Source organism: Pelophylax lessonae, assembly GCF_965119305.1.
Source record: "Pelophylax lessonae genome assembly, chromosome: 4".
Classification (NCBI taxonomy): domain Eukaryota; kingdom Metazoa; phylum Chordata; class Amphibia; order Anura; family Ranidae; genus Pelophylax; species Pelophylax lessonae.
Window position 1 is genome coordinate 248,694,670 of NC_138771.1, and position 19,053 is coordinate 248,713,722.

The window sequence follows — 19,053 nt, forward strand, 5'->3', positions numbered from 1 at the left end:
CTTCTGCTGAACCATCCAGCATGGGAAGAATAGGTCCTTGGCTTGTGTTAGCAGCAGACTCAGTGTACTCTGTATCTTCAGGACACTAGTCAGTTTCCCCTTTAGAGTATACCCAGCCCGCTGGCTTTCTAGCTCCAAGAGGGAGCTTTTAACAGCAACAGCCTCTAGGATCCCTGTGGGAAGTCTGTTTTCACAAGGCCCTGTCCACAGGTCACCTTCCTCTGTGATACCAGATGAGATACATGGATATCCTCCCTCAGTCAGCCATCAGAAGGGTCCCTGGGGTTTCAGCATCTCTGTTTCTGGCCCACAGGTCGACCACCGGAGGCCGAATGGCAACCTGTGCTGGGGAGAGGTGACAGCTCCCTCCCCACCTGGACTCCACTCTCCAGCCGAATCCCAGGAGCCACATGTGCACCCCAGATATAGGTACAGTCACCCAGCATGCACCAGGGCAGCTCCTATGCCTATTGTCCAGGGCGGTACAGATATTCCCTGCTCTCACCTGCATGATTTGCTCCCACTGTCCAATACACTGTAGTACTATTGGATCAGTGTGAAACATCAAGCCAGGATGAGCAGCATCAGAGCACACTGGGCAGGCCCTATCTAACAATCACACCTCCCTGTTAAGCAGGCAGCTCCTAGATTTACCTGGCTGTCTCCCTGTTAAGCAGAGAAACCAAAAATTATATACACCTACACTAGCACCTACCTAGGAGGGAGGCTCCATTATTGAATTCTCATCATGTGTTTCTTCCTAGCGTTTCACAGAGTGCATTACAATCTTTGAAAATAATACAAGGCATTTTGTGAATGGACAAGGATGGAGGAGGAAGCAGGTGAATGCCAGGATCCTTTATGAGAACTGGAGCTCTCAGTTCATCAATGAAACGAAGATTTATACAGTAATCATCAATGATCTGAGCACAGGATAGACTTTACTAGATGTAATTTACTGACAACGTGGTATCCCTCCCCCCCGCCCCCATCCCCGCCATTTCCTGGAGTTCCACTTAAAAAAACATACATATTTCAATAAAACATATTTAAGTAATCCATTATTGAATTCTCATCACGTGTCTCTTCCTAACCTTTTGGCTTATACAGTTCATTGCAGTCTTCTTGTCCTCCCTGTTCTAATTCCCTATAACTTTAACTACTTGACATCCAGAAGATTTACCCCCCTTCAAAACTAGGCCATTTTTTTTGCAATACAGCACTGCGTTATTTTAACTGACAATTGCACGGTCATGTGACGCTGTACCCAAATGTATGTCTTTTTTTCTCCACAAATAGAGCTTTTTTTGGTGGTATTTGATCACCTCTGCACTTTTTATTTTTTGCGCTATAAACAAAAAAGGACCGACGATTTAGGAAAAAATATATATATTTTTTACTTTCTGCTATAAAACATATCTAAAAAAAATGTAAAAACATTAATTTCTTCATAAATTTAAGCCAATATGTATTCTGTTACATATTCTTGGTAAAAAAAAATCCTAATAAGTGTATATTGATTGGTTTGTGCAAAAGTTATAGCACTTATTTTTTTATTTTTTAACTAATAATAGCGCCGATCAGCTACTCATAGCGAGATTGCGATATTATGGCGGACATTCGGACCCTAACTGACACTTTTGACACTTTTTGGGGAACAGTGATACTAATACAGTGATCAGTGCTAAAAAGTATGTACTGTTACTGTACTAATGACACTGGCTTAGAATGGGTTAACATCAAAGGGTTAACTGTGTGCCTAGGCAGTGTTTTAATACAGTGTGGAAGACATGGATCCCAGTTCCTGCTTTGCAGAGGCACAGGATCCATGCCTTCCCTCCTGTCAGAACGGCGATCTGCCTTGTCTCTGCTAGATCTTTGTCGGGACCTGCCACTGTGTGTGATCACAGCTGAAGCGAGCCACCGGTGGTGCACACGCACACTCCCTCCCCGGAAGAGTCAGATCATAAATAGATACTTGATCCAGCGGCACAGGTGCCACCCTGTAGCAGTAAAACTAATATGAGGTGGACCTGAAGTAGATAATAACATCTGCTCCACCATCATAGTTACTACATAAAGATGCTAATTACATTTTTTAGAAAGGAAAATTTATGAATTCCTTCACATATTTTCACAAATAATTTTGTATTAACAATCTACAATAAATATAAGCTGGTTAAAATGTAAAATGTAACTTGGCATGTTACTGGTACAGATTTAAGAGACAAAATTACTTTTTCTTTTTTTTTTTTATCAGTAAATATAAAATATATATAAATATATATATAAAATTCATGTACTATATACTGTATGTATGAATGGAACAGAGTAAAAAATCCAGTTGGGCCAGGTTTGCACAGATTTACCAAATATTTATGGCCAATTAGTCCATACTACCTGCAAATGCTATATGCTTCTAGTGGGCTAGAGGCTGTCCGCCTATAAAAGTAATTGTTCGCTTTTCAAAGTGTCTGTTGCTAAATAAGATAAAACTCTGTTCACTTTAAATACCAAATTATGTGCAAGGGTGGAAAAAAAAAAGCAAGATTTATTTTTTTTCCTAACACATGATTAGATTTTCAAAGTGAACACGGCTTTGTCTTATTTGCTAACATTGATTTTTGCAAAGTGAAATTACACATTTGTTAAATGAAAAACCTCTACTCCTTTGGCAGTTAATCTCAATGTCACAGATCTAGCTCTTACTGTCAACATTCTAAGTGACATGTGGGTCTTTAACTGCATATCTTACATAGCGCTGTTATTTCTACGAAACCTTCCAAGAGCAGCAGCCAGTAATGCCACTGAATGTACAAGCGAAAGTCACATGCTTTGTACTTGGACAAGTTAGACATATCAGCTGATATACGCATGTGTAGATAAAAATAGAGAAGGTGACTTGGCTCCTTGATTCATTGTTCTCTTTAAAAGTCTGTTTCCACTCCATATATGTTGTTGCTTTTAAGGATTCTGTGCAGCCACTGTGCTATGCTCAGTCATTTTTTTACATTTAAAGTTGAATGCAAATGCAACTGTGATGTACCAAATGAGCTATTTCATTAGAAACAGCAGTCAGGATGTGTTGTTTTATTTATGTATGAAGATATTCCAGTCTGAGGGTGCCCATAGATCTTAGGTATGTTTTGCTGCTCAGTCACTGACAGGTATGTCTACAGTATATCCCTATTAAATGTGTACTTAGTTCTTTTCTAAAAAAACAAATTTGTTTGTACAATGTTTTTAGAATATTATATGTAAAAGCATTAAATAGTAATACTCTACATACTGTATCCCCCTCGGATGGCACTTCAGGTACTTACAATTACGCCAAATGGCAGAGGCATAGCTGGGACTCCAGGAGGGGCATTTAAAACATTCTAAACTGGAGCATGCACTTCTTTCATCTAATCACACACAATTTATTTCTGCTTACTACTACTAATTTCTAGACAGACCTTCCACCCAGCTAACTAAAGTACAAGACAGGTGGCTGGATGATATCCTGAGCCTCTCTGCAGATGACTGGAAGGAGGTGTATCCCTCATATTCTGCTAGGGACAAACTCATACAATTGAGGTACTTACACGGAACCTATTATATACCAAAGCGTTTATTTCTTAAGCGCAGACATGCCACCCAAACATGCCATAAATGCGAGTTAGAACAAGGGGACTTTATGCATGTGATTTGGACATGCATTAAGGTCAGACCTTTTTGGTCTGAGATTACTGTTTTTATTTCAGTTCATTTTGATCTCCTCAATGTCTGTAGCCCTGAGTGGTGTCTCCTCGGGGCATTTGATGATATTGAACTGACTTCCCCAATTGAACTGACTTCTAAAGCTGAACGATTCCTTTGGATTCTTTATTAGTTAATGTAAGAGGCAAGAGGGTGTCCAGAGAAGTTTATTTTGATCTCCCCAATGTCTGTAGCCCTAAGTGGTGTCTTCTCTGGATATTTGATGATACTGAACTGACTGCTAAAGTTGATGTTCTGACCCCCTGCACATTGGTTTATGGAAACATTTAATTACCCAGAACCACCCACTTTGTATACTAACTTATGAGGCGAGAAGGCGTCCAGGGAGGTTTATTTTGATCTTGCCAATGTCTGTAGCCCCAAATGGTGTCTTCTCGGGTTATTTGATAATATTGAACAGATTTCCCCAATGTCTGTAGCCCTAAATGGTGTCTTCTCAGAGTATTTGATGATATTAGAGGCAAAGAAAAACAAAGAAAGGGCGCACCGACCTAGCGCATTATCCTCATTAACAGGCTTTATTCATACAACATATAAAAATGGCTACTCACAAACATAGGTGAAAATAGATCCTATCGAGCTCAGTTGCTCAAATGTCAGGAGTAGTCCATAAATTAGTCCATATCCGATAAGATGACGTCTGACGCGTTTGGAGGCTTAACCTCTTCCTCAGAGCCACCATATTTTGATGATATTAAACTGACTGCTCAAGCTAAACGATTTTTATGGATACTGCTCTATTATGCCAGGAAAATCATTGCCTTACACTGGATGCATTCTGACCCCCTGCACATTGGTTTATGGAAATGTTTAATTAACCAGAACCTCCCACTTTATAAGCTAACTTAAGAGGTGAGAAGATGTCCAGGGAAGTTTACTAGACTCTGGGGACTGTGATGGGACACACAGGACACCAGTGACTCTTTTCTACATTTAGTCTCTGACCCTATACCTTAGTTACATACTGCTTTAAGTCAAACCCTCCCCTCTGTTCTTGCTACTACCCCCTGTTTAGGCTGGAATTCACAGTGTTATTATTACTTTTGTGAAAACTACTTACATGGTACCCTTCTCTTTCTTGTTCTTTTAAAAACTTTTTGTGGTTCTAGGCGCCTGGATGGACACGCTTAGTCTACTAACATACATGAATGCGTTATTCTCTTTGCTTCAGTATGTATGGAATTTAAAGGCTTTGATACTCCAGTGCTGTGACAATTCCCTTTCCATACACTGTAGGATAGCGCTTCACCACTGTATTGGCTTGACAAGTGTAATTTGTATTTTTTTAAGTTTATGTACTACATCATGATTAAATTTCCATATCAAATTGTATTAGGAACATTTAATATACTTTGTTTAAAAAGGAAATTTAAGTAAAGATCACATGCAATCCAGGTATATGGTACAGCAACGTTTGCTCAACATTTTTCGCCAAAAGATGGCTTTTTCAGGAGACTTTTTACTATGCAAGATATTATGATTTCTGTGAACAGAAAAAACACATTCAGAAACAATATACCATGGGGCAATACAGCCCTATTGTTTATATTTATACACAGATAATTCATATACAGAAAAAATGACAATGGGTCCTCATGAGAGACTGTTCTTACCCCAGAAATGCCACCAGGTATGTAAATGTCAGGTGCAGGAGCCACACAATTATTGTCATAGGTATATTAGTGTGTCATAGGAGGACCATGCCCTCACAATGGATGTCTATGGAAAATATCACATATAATGTTAAAAAACCATTAGAGATCAAATTCTACCAATGGCGGGTCCAATGGCGGGTCCCTCTCTGAATCCTCTCTGCCACATTTATTCCTCTTATGTAACATCTTTAGGTAAGAACTTGCATCTATTATTTGGTATGGTGTGTTCTTTTTAAATACATAATGCAATATCATATATATGACAGGCACTCTTTCTGTTTGGTAGATCATTTGTTAAGGTGAAGGAGTTGTTGTGCATATATAGGGCCTCTTGGTCTACCCCTTGTGGAACAAATGAATTCAGTTGAAGTCAAGCAGTACAATTTCCATCTTAGAAGACATTGTCTTTCTGGTTCCTCAATGTGACATGACATGTGAACATTTGATGTACTTATGTCCTCAGTTGGAGACCCACCATTGGTAGGATTTGATCCCTAATGGGTTTTAACATTATATTCAATATTTTCTATACACGTCCATTGTGAGGACATGGTCCTCCTATGACACACTATCCCTATGACGATAATTTTGTGGCTTCTGCACTATAATTTACTTACCTTGTGGCATCTGTGGGGTAAGAACAGTCTCTCATGATGCCCCATTGTAATTTTTCTGTAAATGAATTAACTGTGTATGAATATAAACAACAGGGCTGTATGGATCCATGATATATTGTTTCTAAATGTGTTTTTTCTGTTCACAGTGAATATCTTGTACAGTAATTAAAAAGACTCCTGAAGAAGCCATCTTTTGGCGAAACATGTTGAGCAAAGATCACTGTACCATATACCTGGATCACTGATCTTTATTCAAATTTCCTTTTTAAACAAAGTATTTTAAATGTTCCTAATAAAATTTGTTATGGATTTTAAATTATGATGTAGTACATTGCTTGTGTCTGGCAACTCAAAAGTCCTCAAATTTGTGTTTTTCATGTATTTTGTAACTTTTGGGATGTGGTGGCTTTCTCCCCAGACCTCTGGCTGACAAACCCTTTTTTCCACTAATGTGTACAGTATATCATTAGTTGGGTAAATTGGTCTTCTCATCTATTACTAGGCTGAACAAACAAAAGCAGGCATCATATTATGACAGAATACACAGCCAATTTAAATTGATTGCAAACGATCACCTAAAACAACCCATTAAGTTTAAAATAGAAATGAAAGGCAAAACATTTGTATATAGATATGAAAATACATTATAAATACATTTTTCCCTTTTTATAAGTGATCACATTCCCTCTGTTCTTAGCTGCATAAGAGTTGGGGGAATGAGAAGCAGCAGTACACTGAACTTCCCAGTGAATGAATGTGCAGGGGAGGTGTGTCAGGACAAGTCTGATCAATGGAGCACACTGAGTTCCCAGTATAGCTGGAGAACTTACCAGGCTCTGTTCTCCTGCTTAGTGAGGTCAGTTTTCAAAAGGAAAACAGAGGGACTGTCAGGAACATCAGGGATTTCACATAAAGGAAGTAATACAAAGAGAACTAGATACTATCTCATACAAGTACCTGGTACAGCAGGCACATATTAGGGATATGAAGTTTTGTGGTAACAAACACTTTAACTACTGGTCCAAAGTTTGCACAGAGCCCCATGAATAGCCTCTGCTATTCTTTCTTAGGGGCAACCGTTGCTCAAATTAAGTATTATCCCCATATGACAATGTGTATGCTTTATGATCATTTGCTTAGACTCCAGACATTGTACTGTGGCATACGGGGTGAATGCACTAAATATATGGGGCACCATCTGTGACTGCACTCAGAATTAAAATGGCATTATGTTCTAGCAGCATGTGGCGCTTGCTGTGATATACTAATGGTGTGTTTATTCAGCCTAGTCATGAGTTTACTTCAAGGTTAGCCATAGATGCAACATCGCGCAAACAAAATCGCGGGACGCAATACGCTCCAAAGAAGCTCTTGTACTTTTTTGGAGCGTATTGCGTCCCGCGATTTTGTTTGCGCGATGTTGCCGCGATTCGGCGGGCGTAAATCGCGGCAACATCGCTCGGCGTTTGGGGGGCTATTGCAAATCAACGGGCAACGCTAGGCGTCCCGCGATTTGCAATAAATCTCTGAATCGCGGGCGGAACCGCGGCGGTTCTGCCCGCGATTATAAGCTGACATGTGAATGCAGCCTAAAATGATATAGCAAATTAATAAAACAAACAAAAAGAATAAAGTATTGTATTTAACCACTTGCAGACCATCCGCCGTACTTATACTGTGGCAGGTCGGCACTGTCGTGGGACAGCTAGTGGGGGCGCACGTGCACTGATTGGCCACAGGGAGAGCCATTTAGCAGGTCGGGCGGACGCGATGTCTGCCGGACACCCATGAGCACCCATAGAACAGCTGTCTGCCAATGTAAACACAGCAGACCGCTGTTCTGTCAGTAATGAACACAGGTCTCTCTGTGAATCCAGCAAGTCCATCCCCCACACAGTTAGAAAGCACCCCCTAGGGGCACATAATAACTCTTGATCGCCCCTGGTGTTAACCCCTTCCCTGCCAGTGTCATTAGTACAGTAACAGTGCATATTTTTAGCCCTGATTACTGTAGTAATGTCACTGGTCCCCCCAAAAGTGTCAAAAATGTCAGTTAGGCGTTCGATCTGTCCACCGCAATGTCGCAGTCCCACTAGAAATCACTGATGGCCACAATTACTAGTAAAATAAATAAATAAATATGACATAAATCTTTCCCCTAGTTAGATAAATTTTGCGCAAACCAATCAATAAACATTTTTTGTACCAAAAATATGTGGCAGAATACAAAGCGGCCTAAAATAATGAATAAAATATTTTTTTTATTTTTTCATTGGGAATGTTATATAGCAGATAGTAAAAAAGTTAAAAAAAAATATATATATATATATATATATTTTTTTTTTCCAGAATTGTTGCTCTTTTTTTGTTCATAGTGCAAAAAAAAAAAAAAGGTGATCAAATACCACCAAAAGAAAGTGCTATTTGTGGGAAAAAAGAACATTCATTTTATTTGGGTACATCATCGCACGATCGCGCAATTTTCAGTTGAAGTAACGCAGTGTTGAATCCCAAAAATTACCTGGTCATTAAGGGGGTAAATCCTTCCAGTCCAGAAGTGGTTAAAGCAGATTACCGGCCAAAAATACTTTTTTTTTTAAATAAAAATACCCCTTTAATACTAATATATAGGGATGTACATTACCACTATCAAATGTATAACTAGCACAGAATTTGATGGTATAGAAATTCTTATTTTTAAAAACGCTTGGATAGCACGGCCATCTCCATTGTGGGCATCTGAAGCCGCTGTGTCCTTCTTCCTGATTTCAGTGCATGAGAGGAGCGGCCGGCGATGCCAATTGCCTCCTGGGATTGATGACAAACATCTCCCAGGACGCAATGCAAACCGGGAAATGACGACCGGGGCCGCGGCCGCAGAAGGAGGAAGTATAACAAACTATTCTCCAGGGACCTTAAAAAAAAATCTTATAGCCCAATTCTTTTTTAACATACCTATCACTGCTGGAATCAGTAAAGTTAAAAATTAGGGTAGAACTCCGCTTTAATGAGAATGTAAACAATCTCAGGGGTCTGTTATTTATTTTAGTTATGAAAATGAAATTAAAATCAGTGTATGAGGTCAGTCAGTTGATAAGAAAGCAATTGTCAAATGTCTGGTTATTTCTGACCATTGATGGTCAGATGTGTAAGGCTTACATTATACAAAAATATTTGTTGCTGTTCTCTAGGTTGTATATACCTGTCCTAAAATCCAAGTGCATTTTCAAAAGTACCTCTGTAATATTGTGTTTTTCAGACCATAAATCTCCGGAAAAGATGCCTGATATGCCGGTGACGCTGTCTCACACCCCTCCAGATGGAGGATGGGGTTGGGTTGTTGTCTTTGCCTCATTCATTTCAATCGGATTTTCATATGCATTTCCCAAAGCCATTACAGTATTCTTCAAAGAAATCCAGGAGATATTCCACACCTCATACAGTGAAATTGCATGGATATCCTCCATAATGCTGGCTGTCATGTATGCTGGAGGTAAGTCACCAATCATTCCAGGTGCTGCTTTTCCTGGATCATTGGACCTATCATAACATTTTCTATAGCAGTTTATTGAAGTCATTTAGCTTGTCATGAACAGCAGGATGATAATCCAGTTGTACAATACCCATATATGTCTACCTAATGCAGTTTTTCCTAAACCTGTCCTCTGGTCTTGCCAACAAATACTGTTTTGTTGATATTTACACAGCCAGCTAGATTGTAATTCTGAGAAAGAAAAAATAATTATTTGTATGTGTTTTACATTTTGGCTTATAGTTCCCTTTAACCACTTCAGCAATTTTGCAATTTGCGCTGCTTTAACCACTTGCCTACTGTGCACTTAAACACCCTTCCCATCCAGGCCAATTTTCAGCTTTCAGCGCTGTCACACTTTGAATGACAATTGCGCGGTCATGCTACACTGTACCCATATGAAATTTTTATCATTTTTTTCACACAAATAGAGCTTTCTTTTGGTGGTATGTAATCACCTCTGGGTTTTTTATTTCTTACAAAAAAAAAGAATAAAGACAGAAAATTTTGAAAAAAAAAAAAAGTTTTTCTTATTTTCTGCGAGTAAATTTTGAAAATAAATTTTTCTCCTTCACTGATGTGCACTGATGAGGCGGCACTGATGGGCACTGATAGGCTGCACTGATGGGCACTGATGAGGTGGCACTTATGGGCACTGATGAGGTGGCACTTATGGGCACTGATGAGGAGGTACTAATATGCCGCACTGATGAGCACTGATAGGCGGCACTGATAGGCGGCACTGATGAGCACTGATAGGCGGCACTGCTGGGCACTGAGAGGTGGCACTGCTGGGCACTGAGAGGTGGCACTGCTGGGCACAGAGGTGGCACTGAGAGGTGGCACTGCTGGGCACTGAGAGGCGGCACTGACGGGCGGCACTGATGGGCACTGATAGGCGGCACTGATGGGCACTGGCGGATGGCACTGGACACTGACGGGTGGCACTGATGAGCGGCACTGATGGGCAGCACCATCAGTACCCACACTCAGTGCCCATAGTGCTGCCAGTCAGTGCTTATCAGTGCCTAGATGATCAGGCACTGATGGGCACTGACTGGCAGCACTATGGGCACTGATTGTGGGCATTGATGGGGGCACTGATGGCGGGCACTGTGGGCACTGATGGGGGGGCAATGTGTGTATGTTTTTACCTTTTAGTAATCAGGGCACTGGTGATCAGTGCCCTGATTACATCGCTGTGTGTCCCCGGCGCTGTGAGGCTCCCCCTCCTTCCTCACACTGCAGTCTCTGTGTGAGGAAGGAGCGCCGACGATGAGAGATGATCTCATATGTTTACATATGAGATCATCGCTCATTGGACGGCCCGATCACGTGGTGAATGGCCGCTGTGATTGGCCATTCACCACGATCTGTGACACAGATTTTCCCCGCTGCGCGCTCGCGGGAGCGCTCGGGGGGGGGGGCGTGTCACTGGAGGCCGTTTAAAAACGGCCTCCCGAAAATTCGAGTCCGCGCTGCAGCCGTATATAGGCTGTAGCGCCGATGGCGGCAGGTTAACTAGTAATTGCACAGTCATGCAATGCTGTACCAAGACAAGATTTGCATCGTTTTTTCCCCACAAATAGAGCTTTCTTTTGGTGGTATATAATCACTACTGGGATTTGTATTTTTTGCTATATAAATGAAAAAAGACAGAAAATGTAAAAAAAAAAAAATGATATTTTCTACTTTTGTTATAAAAAAAACAAGTAAACTAAATGTTTGTCATACATTTAGGCCAAAATGTATTCAGCCACATGTCATGGGTAAAAAAAAAAAAATTCAAAAAGCGTATATTTATTAGTTTATAGCATCTACAAATTATGGTACATTTACTTGAATTTCTGCAGCTTTTAGTTTATGACTGCTTATTTCATTTCTTGAGGTACTAAAATGTCAGGTCAGTACAACCCCCCCCCCCCCCCCAAAATTACACCTTTTTTGGAAGTAGATACCCTAAGGAATTTGAAGAGAGGCATGTTGAGTCCAGTGAATATTTAATTTTTTTATCACAAGTGATTGAAAAATGACAAAACAAAATTTTTCTACACAAAGTTAACACTGAAATGATATATTGCTCACGCATGCCATGTGTATATGTGGAATTACACCCCAAAATACATTCTGATGCTTCTCCTGAGTATGAGAATAGCACATGTGTGAGACATTTTTGGGAGCCTAGCCGTGTACAGGACCCCGAAAACCAATCACCACCTTTAGAATTTCAAAGGGCGTAAATTTCTCATTTTACTTCCTCACTATCACGGTTTCGGAGGCCATGAAATGCCAAGATAGCCCAAAACCTCCCCAAATTACCCTATTTTAAAAAAGTAGACACTCCAAGCTATTTGCTGTGAGGCATGGTGAGTCCATGGAGTATTTTATATTCTGCCCCAGGTTTCGTTAAAATTACAAACATTTTTTTTATTTTATTGAATTTTTTTGATTTCATTCAAGTGATTGAAAAATGACAAAACAAAATTTTTCTACACAAAGTTGTCACCTAAATGATATATTGCTCACACATGCCATGGGTATATGTGAAATTACACCCCAAAATACATTCTGATTCTTCTCCTGAGTACAGGGATACCACATATGTGAGACTTTTTGGCAGTCTAGCCGCGTACAGGACCCCTTCGAGTTTTCAAAGGGCGTAAATTGACTTAACATGCCTCTCAGCAAATAGCTTGGAGTGTCTACTTTCCAAAATGGGGTAATTTGGGGGGGGGGGGGGTTTGTGCTATCTTGACATTTCAGGACCTCCAAAACTGTGATAGGTGGTGAGGAAGTAAAATGCGCAATTTACGCCCTTAGAAAGCCTGAAGGCGGTGATTGGTTTTTGGGCTCCTTTATGCGGCTAGGCTCCCAAAAAGTCTCACACATGGGGTATCCCTGTATTTAGGAGAAGCAGAAGAATGTATTTTGCGGTGTAATTCCACATGTGTGAGCAATATATAATTTCCCCGAAACTTGTGGCAAAATATAAAATATTCTATGGACTCAACATGCTTCTCAGCAAAAAGCTTGGGATGTCTATTTTGCAAAAAGGGGTCATTTTGGGGGTTTTGAACTGTCCTGGCATTTTATGTCAAATATTAGAAGCTTATGTCACACATCACCCACTCTTCTAACCACTTGAAGACCACGCCCTTTTTAACACTATTTCTTTACATGAAAAAATTATTTTTTGGCTAGAAAATTATTTTGAACTCCCAAACATATATATTTTTTTAAAGAAGAGACCCTACAGATTAAAATGGTGGGTGTTATTATTATTTTTTTACACAGTATTTGTGCAACGATTTTCCAAACGCAATTTTTTTTTGGAAAAAATAACACTTTTTTTTAATTTTAATGCACAGAAAACACACTATAATACCCAAATGTTTGGTAAAATATAAAAGATGATCTTATGCCGAGTACATAGATACAAAAAATGACATGCTTAAAAAATTTGCCATTCCCGTACATCAGCAATAAACTACATACATTTTTAAAAGTAAACTAGCAATAGGTAGTGAAAGGTACTCTTTTTAAAAAAAATATGGGGTCTATTAGACTCTAGATCTCTCCTCTGCCCTTAAAGCATCTGAGCACATCAAGATCGGTGTGATAAAATGCTTTGCCAATTTCCCAATGGCGCCGTTTATATCCAGGGAAACCGAAGTCATGAAATGCTCGTAGCTTCTGGCTTCTTAGGCCATAGAGAGTTGGAGCTCTTCTGGTCTCGGATCAGCTCTATAGTCAGCTGGCGGAACCACCGGCTGCATTCTCAGGCTCCTCAGTGGGACAGGCGAGGCTGAGAAAACCATGTAAGGTTCGGGAGGGGGGGGACGTCCCCCTCCCACTGGCTGAAAAAAACAATACAAAGGTGAGGTCTAAACCTGCAGGCATCATCCCGGTATAACCACTCAAAGTCCAGCAACATACCAGTATGCTGCTGGTCCTTGTTGATCATATATTGTAATGTTCTTTTGTTTCATGCAGCCCGTGGGCTGAACAAAAAAAGAGAGCCTAACAGATTCCTCCATTCATATCGAATGTTTGGTGCTATGCCCACCATTAGAATACCGCCCTGTATCCACCTACTTCTAATGATGGGCATACTTGCACTTTTCTTATTTTTTGTTCAACCCATGGGCTGAACGAAAAAAAAAAGAACCTAATTGATTCCTCCATTCACATAGATCAAAAGTGAATAAAAATATATGCCAAAGTAAAGGGGAGATCCACCCTCTGTGTCCACCCCATCCTCTATGCTTCGGCATATATATGCTTTTTTTTAACTGCAGTGGTGAAATCACCTTCTACAGTGTTGGAGTCAAGGATTTATGTATCGTGAGAGCAAACCCTGTTGATGTCAAAATAAACAAATCAGTGCTGCAGCTGAATAGTGTACCTGCAAAGCATACAACGGTTATCTATAAAACACAGTATCAATAAAACATTAACTAAATAAAACAAATTGTGACAGCAATAAAAGTAATAATAACATTTTTTTTAAAGCAACAGTGTAAAAATAAATAAATAATTTAATAGAAATTAAAGTTCCCCCATCCCCCCCATGCTTGCCCGCAAAGGTGAACTTACGTGTTGGTCCCACACTGCGAGCGTCAGATCATGGCATGGGCAGTAAATATAGCACCAGACCTCCTGTGCAAATCTAAAATGGTAATCTGTAAAGGCTTTTAAAGTGCCCCCTATGGATAGAAAATGTTATTTTGTTTGTCGCTGTTGCACAGGCGTGCACAACTTTACAGCGTGACATATTTGGTATCTATTTACTCAGCATATCATCATAATTTACATTTTACCAAAAAAAAAAAAAGGCTTATGTGCTGTGTTTTTTTTTTTTTTTTTTTGCATTAAGATTCAAAAAAGTGTATTTTCCCCAAAAAATTGCATTTAAAAAAAAAAACCTGCGCAAATACAATGTGACATAAAAAATTGAAAACCCACCAAATTATTCTCTAGTGCCTCTGCTTTAAAAAATAAATAATGTTTGGGGGTTCTAAGAAATTTTCTAGAAAAAAATGACTGTTACATGTAAACAAAAAGCGCCAGAAAAGGCTTTTCTCTTTTACCATTCACCCTTTTGTTATGGCTCTGTGTGATCAATTTCTCAATATGGGACACAGGATAATGATAAATAGGAAACATAGAGTTATGCTCTACCCTGCAGGAGAAATAGACCCTGGGCACATAGAAAACTGAAGGGAAACCCCCTAACTCCTCCCACCTCACACCTACTCTGTTCTGCTTTGTGTTCTTTGAAATATGGATGTCTCTTTCTTCTCTTCTGTATTTCTAACTTGAATTGGATTATTTTGTGCTATCAGCAGCTACTGGTAGAATTATCCCTGATATTGGAAATGCTGGAATGCTCTCCAGTTAGCACAAGGGGTGAGGCATTATTCAACAGGCCTCGATCTGTCCTTGGAACCTATGGGGCATCGGCTAACTTACAGCCTGCCATACGCCTGACCCATATTTTTTGGTTTGCATGATGTTTCCAGCAAAGTATTTTAGTCAGCACCATTGCTCTATAATCATTTTTCACATTTGGTAGTCCTAATACATCCTCATATTTACTCTTCATAAAGATTTGATGTGCTAATCTGGGTATAGCTTTTCTCCACACAAAAGTGGTAAAAACCTGCTGTAGAAAGGAAAAAAAAAACGTATTTGGAAGTACAATAAGCACTATTTGTATGAGAAAAAAAAAACCTTTGATTGCACATTTATTTTTATAATAATAATAATAATAATTCTTCCTAGTCACGTAAAAGTGGCTTTATCCCAACCTTCCAGATCTTTCTGTATTTTATTAAGTAATGGACATGATTTTCAGTATATCATTTTGTTAAATCTTTTGTTAAATATATGCCCAAATAATGAATAGCCTTCATAATCCATTCACATGACAATGATTGTTTACGACAGTTGACCATCTCTAAATGTAGGTATAGTGGTATAATTTAGAAAAATTATTTTAAAATTTGACAAGGCCCGAATTCCTTTAGGTTTACCGTCATCTTAGATAAAGTTATCAATGGCTCTGAAATACAGTATAGAAAAGTAAATCCTCTGCAGAAGTAGGCAATTTATGTTCCACAACACCTACCCTAAAACCGTGAACATTTGGGTGCCTCTAAATTTACGAAGCAACACCTCTATGATCAATATAGATAATAAAGGTGACAGGAGGCAGCCTTGACTTGTTCCATTCTTAGTACCAAAGGGCTGTTAAGAGTACCGTTGACTTTAATCCTGGCAGAGGGCGCTCTTTACAAAGCTAATATCCATTTTACCGAACTGGGTCCTAAGCCCTTTAGAGTCTCTTTATGGAAGACCCAATCTATCCTGTTGAATGCTTTTTCAGCATCTGCTGACAGGAATAGGCTGTATGGGAATGCCCCATGGGCAAAAAACCCAGTGCGTTAGATGTAAGCCCTAATCGAGTTATCCCTTGTTTCCCTCCCTCTTAATAGATCCTACCTGGTCCAGGTGGATCACTTTTGAAAGCAGATTTTGTAGCCTTGATGCCAGAATCATTCTCAGTTGGGTAATTATATAATTACACAAGTGAGGGACTATAAGGGGCATACATTTATGATGATAGGTACTATTATAACCATCTGGTCCTGGACTCTTTCCCATAGAGAGCCTCATTTTTATTTTAATGATCAAGTTGTGTTTATTTAAGTTTGAAAGTTAGGCACTTGGGAAGTCCTGATTTTTAGTCCAACTTTCAGGCTGTGCTTTTTTGTTGCTCCAAAAAGATCTTGTTACATTAAGTGAGACAAGGAGGGGACAGGTCGCCATCAGACCATCTTGAATAGGGTTCAACCAAAAGACTTGGAGAATTTAACACCCTGATATGCATGGAATTCAGCACTTGGAAAAGGACTGAGCACCCTGTAGAAATAAAATTTCTTCATTAGGCAGCAGCCTGCACAACATGTGATATCATTTTTTACAGATAAGTAATGTGACTGCAGCAATAGGGGAAAATGTATCTTTTAATGAATTTTAGCTTTAGGCACCCTACTAATAAGAAATTGGAAGCAAATTTAAAAACATTATGAGGCACAAAATGTTATAGATAAATTTTGCAGGTCAACACCTTCCTATCCTGCATCAAAATGTTCTCTTTGTTCCTCCATGTCAGATTCCCCATCCTAGAACCACAACACTTCTTCAACCATTTCGGGCTCAGGGGGGTTCAACGTATTTGTGGTAAACTGGTACATCCAAGCCTGTTGATGAACCCACCACCACATAAAGGTCTACCCTCACCAATTCCATCAAAGAGGGGAAGGGGAGGCACCTTATTTAATGGAGAACTGGGGATCTCACATAGCCAAAGCATGGGTGCAAGAGGTAGTATGAAAAGGTTACAAAATAACATTTGGTCTCTGCCCTCCAATTTGATTCTTCTCCTCAATTCTTACTGTGTCTTAGCAATGTTGGACAGACCTACCTTCAGCCATTCAGATGTTGTTGATATGGAAGGCTATTATTTTAAATTCCATTCAAGAACCTTGCAATTGAAAATTATCACAGCAAGGGTAAAACCTTGTCTTTCTCTGATTGGTTACATCCTCAAACCAAGATGTCTCCAGCATTACTGAAGGGCAGGGTTTTTCTTCACTTACTTTGGGAGATTGCCACAATGGATGCTAGTCTTCTGATTTGAGGCATTCTGGGAGTTCTATATCATCTGTCAGGGCTATTGGTCTCAGGAGGAATCAAAGCTTCCAATCAACATTCTAGGGTTATGAGCAATCCATTTGTCATTACTTCACTGGACCCCTCTTTAGACATCAAGTTCAATCCCTGTATCTGGCCCCCAAGGAGATCTCTCTCCATTTCCCAGATGTGGTGAGCGCCACCTCTTCTTTAGGCAGATGGCCTATGTGTTTTTCATTCCAGAAGGTGTAGGCCTATCAGTTGTGAGATAGATACTGTATCTCTTTTTCCCATTAAGCCCACTCCACCATGGGCTGTGAGTATTTCTTGAGTTTTTGATCATCAGGTCTCTGTTTCAGTTTTATAGGGCTGCAACCAGGTCTTCCACACATACTTCTGTAATTTTTTTCAAAGTCGAAGTAGCTGCCACAGTAGACGCTAATTTTGGTCAAAAGCTACTGCACGTATCTTTCTATTGCCTTTAGTTTCCCTTTTTTGTTTTCTTCTTGAACTGTTTTTCTTATTTGTTATAGTGTGCCATCCCTTCTGTTTAGACCGTTATTAGATGTCCCTAGATTGCTCTAATTATCTGTGTCCCTCAATGGATGATAGAGAATTTTTATACTCACTGTGAAATCCATTTCTTGAAGTCCATTGAAGGACAGAGCTCCATCCCTTCATACGTTATCGTTCCATCTTGGACTGCTTCCTACAACTGAGCAGGTGTCAAGTAGAAGGGGCTTTAGCTTCAAGGATGCTGGCTTTCAATTTTATATTTGACTATCCATTTCTCTTGTAGGCTGCAGCATAATTTTAGGCTACTTAATAATCATCAAGCTGTCTCCCTCAATGGAGAAAAGAGATAAAATAAGTAAGTACAAAAATCCTATTTAATTTCCCTTTTTTCTAATGTTATGACATAGCGATTATTATGTAAACTGTTGTTTGTTGAACCTAAATATGCAAACTTTACATACTTAAAAAAATAAAATTGAAGAGACAGTTTTGGGAAAATTCAAATACCATATAATAAGCTATCACTACATAGTTAGTTTATAAAAGGGGATAAATCAATGAAAACATAGCTTATTAATTTTTTATTATGGACATTTTTTAATAACATGTTAATTACATTCAACAAAGGATCAAATCAATTAGTAAGCATGATGCTAAATATGATATTAAACACTGCTTAGTGTCACACAGTCCAAATAGATGCTTAACGTATTTGTACATTTTTATTTATTTATTTATTTATTTATTTTAATGTAGCACTGTCCACGTCGGACTTGCCGTGTGTTGACTTCTTAGGCCTCTCTCTAATTACCTGTAGACAGTTGCTAGGGGGTTTTTCATACAGTATATCCCTCCCTACTCCCATTTTCTTGTTACTCAATAAACAGTCCAGGGTATTAGGTTTTTGGTATTTGTTGTGGAACTTGGATTGGAGAAGAGAATAGTGGGATACTCCAACTGAACTATTCACAGTAGATAAGCACTTTGCCTCACCAGATTACTTGTAGAAGCAGACACCCTGCTTTTACATTACTGCCACTCGTATGTAAGAATTAAGTCTTCTTGCTCTCTCTAGCAGCAGACTTGATGCAACTACATTATCTTCAGGACACTCTCTAGCCTCGACCTTGACAGACACCCATCCACTGACTCTTCTACCTGAAGGGATGGCCCTCACGGGACAGGTCCCATGACACAGATCTTGACTCACAGTAGGCAGAATCAGATCTTGGTGTCCCACTTCTAATCAGCTCTGCAGGACTTCTGGGTTCAG

At 39.5% G+C, this 19,053-nt stretch overlaps 1 protein-coding gene across 2 annotated transcripts in view; it reads left to right on the top strand.

Annotated features, from left to right (window-relative positions):
• LOC309554028 (monocarboxylate transporter 2-like) overlaps positions 1-19,053 on the top strand; it is a 145,125-nt gene that overhangs the window by 45,483 nt on the left and 80,589 nt on the right. For both annotated transcript variants that reach the window (XM_082255548.1, XM_082255549.1), the window contains exon 2: positions 9,294-9,527. In XM_082255548.1, coding sequence (XP_082111674.1) covers positions 9,314-9,527 — 214 coding nt within the window. In that variant the 5' untranslated portion in view covers positions 9,294-9,313. The remainder of the gene's footprint in view (positions 1-9,293; positions 9,528-19,053) is intronic.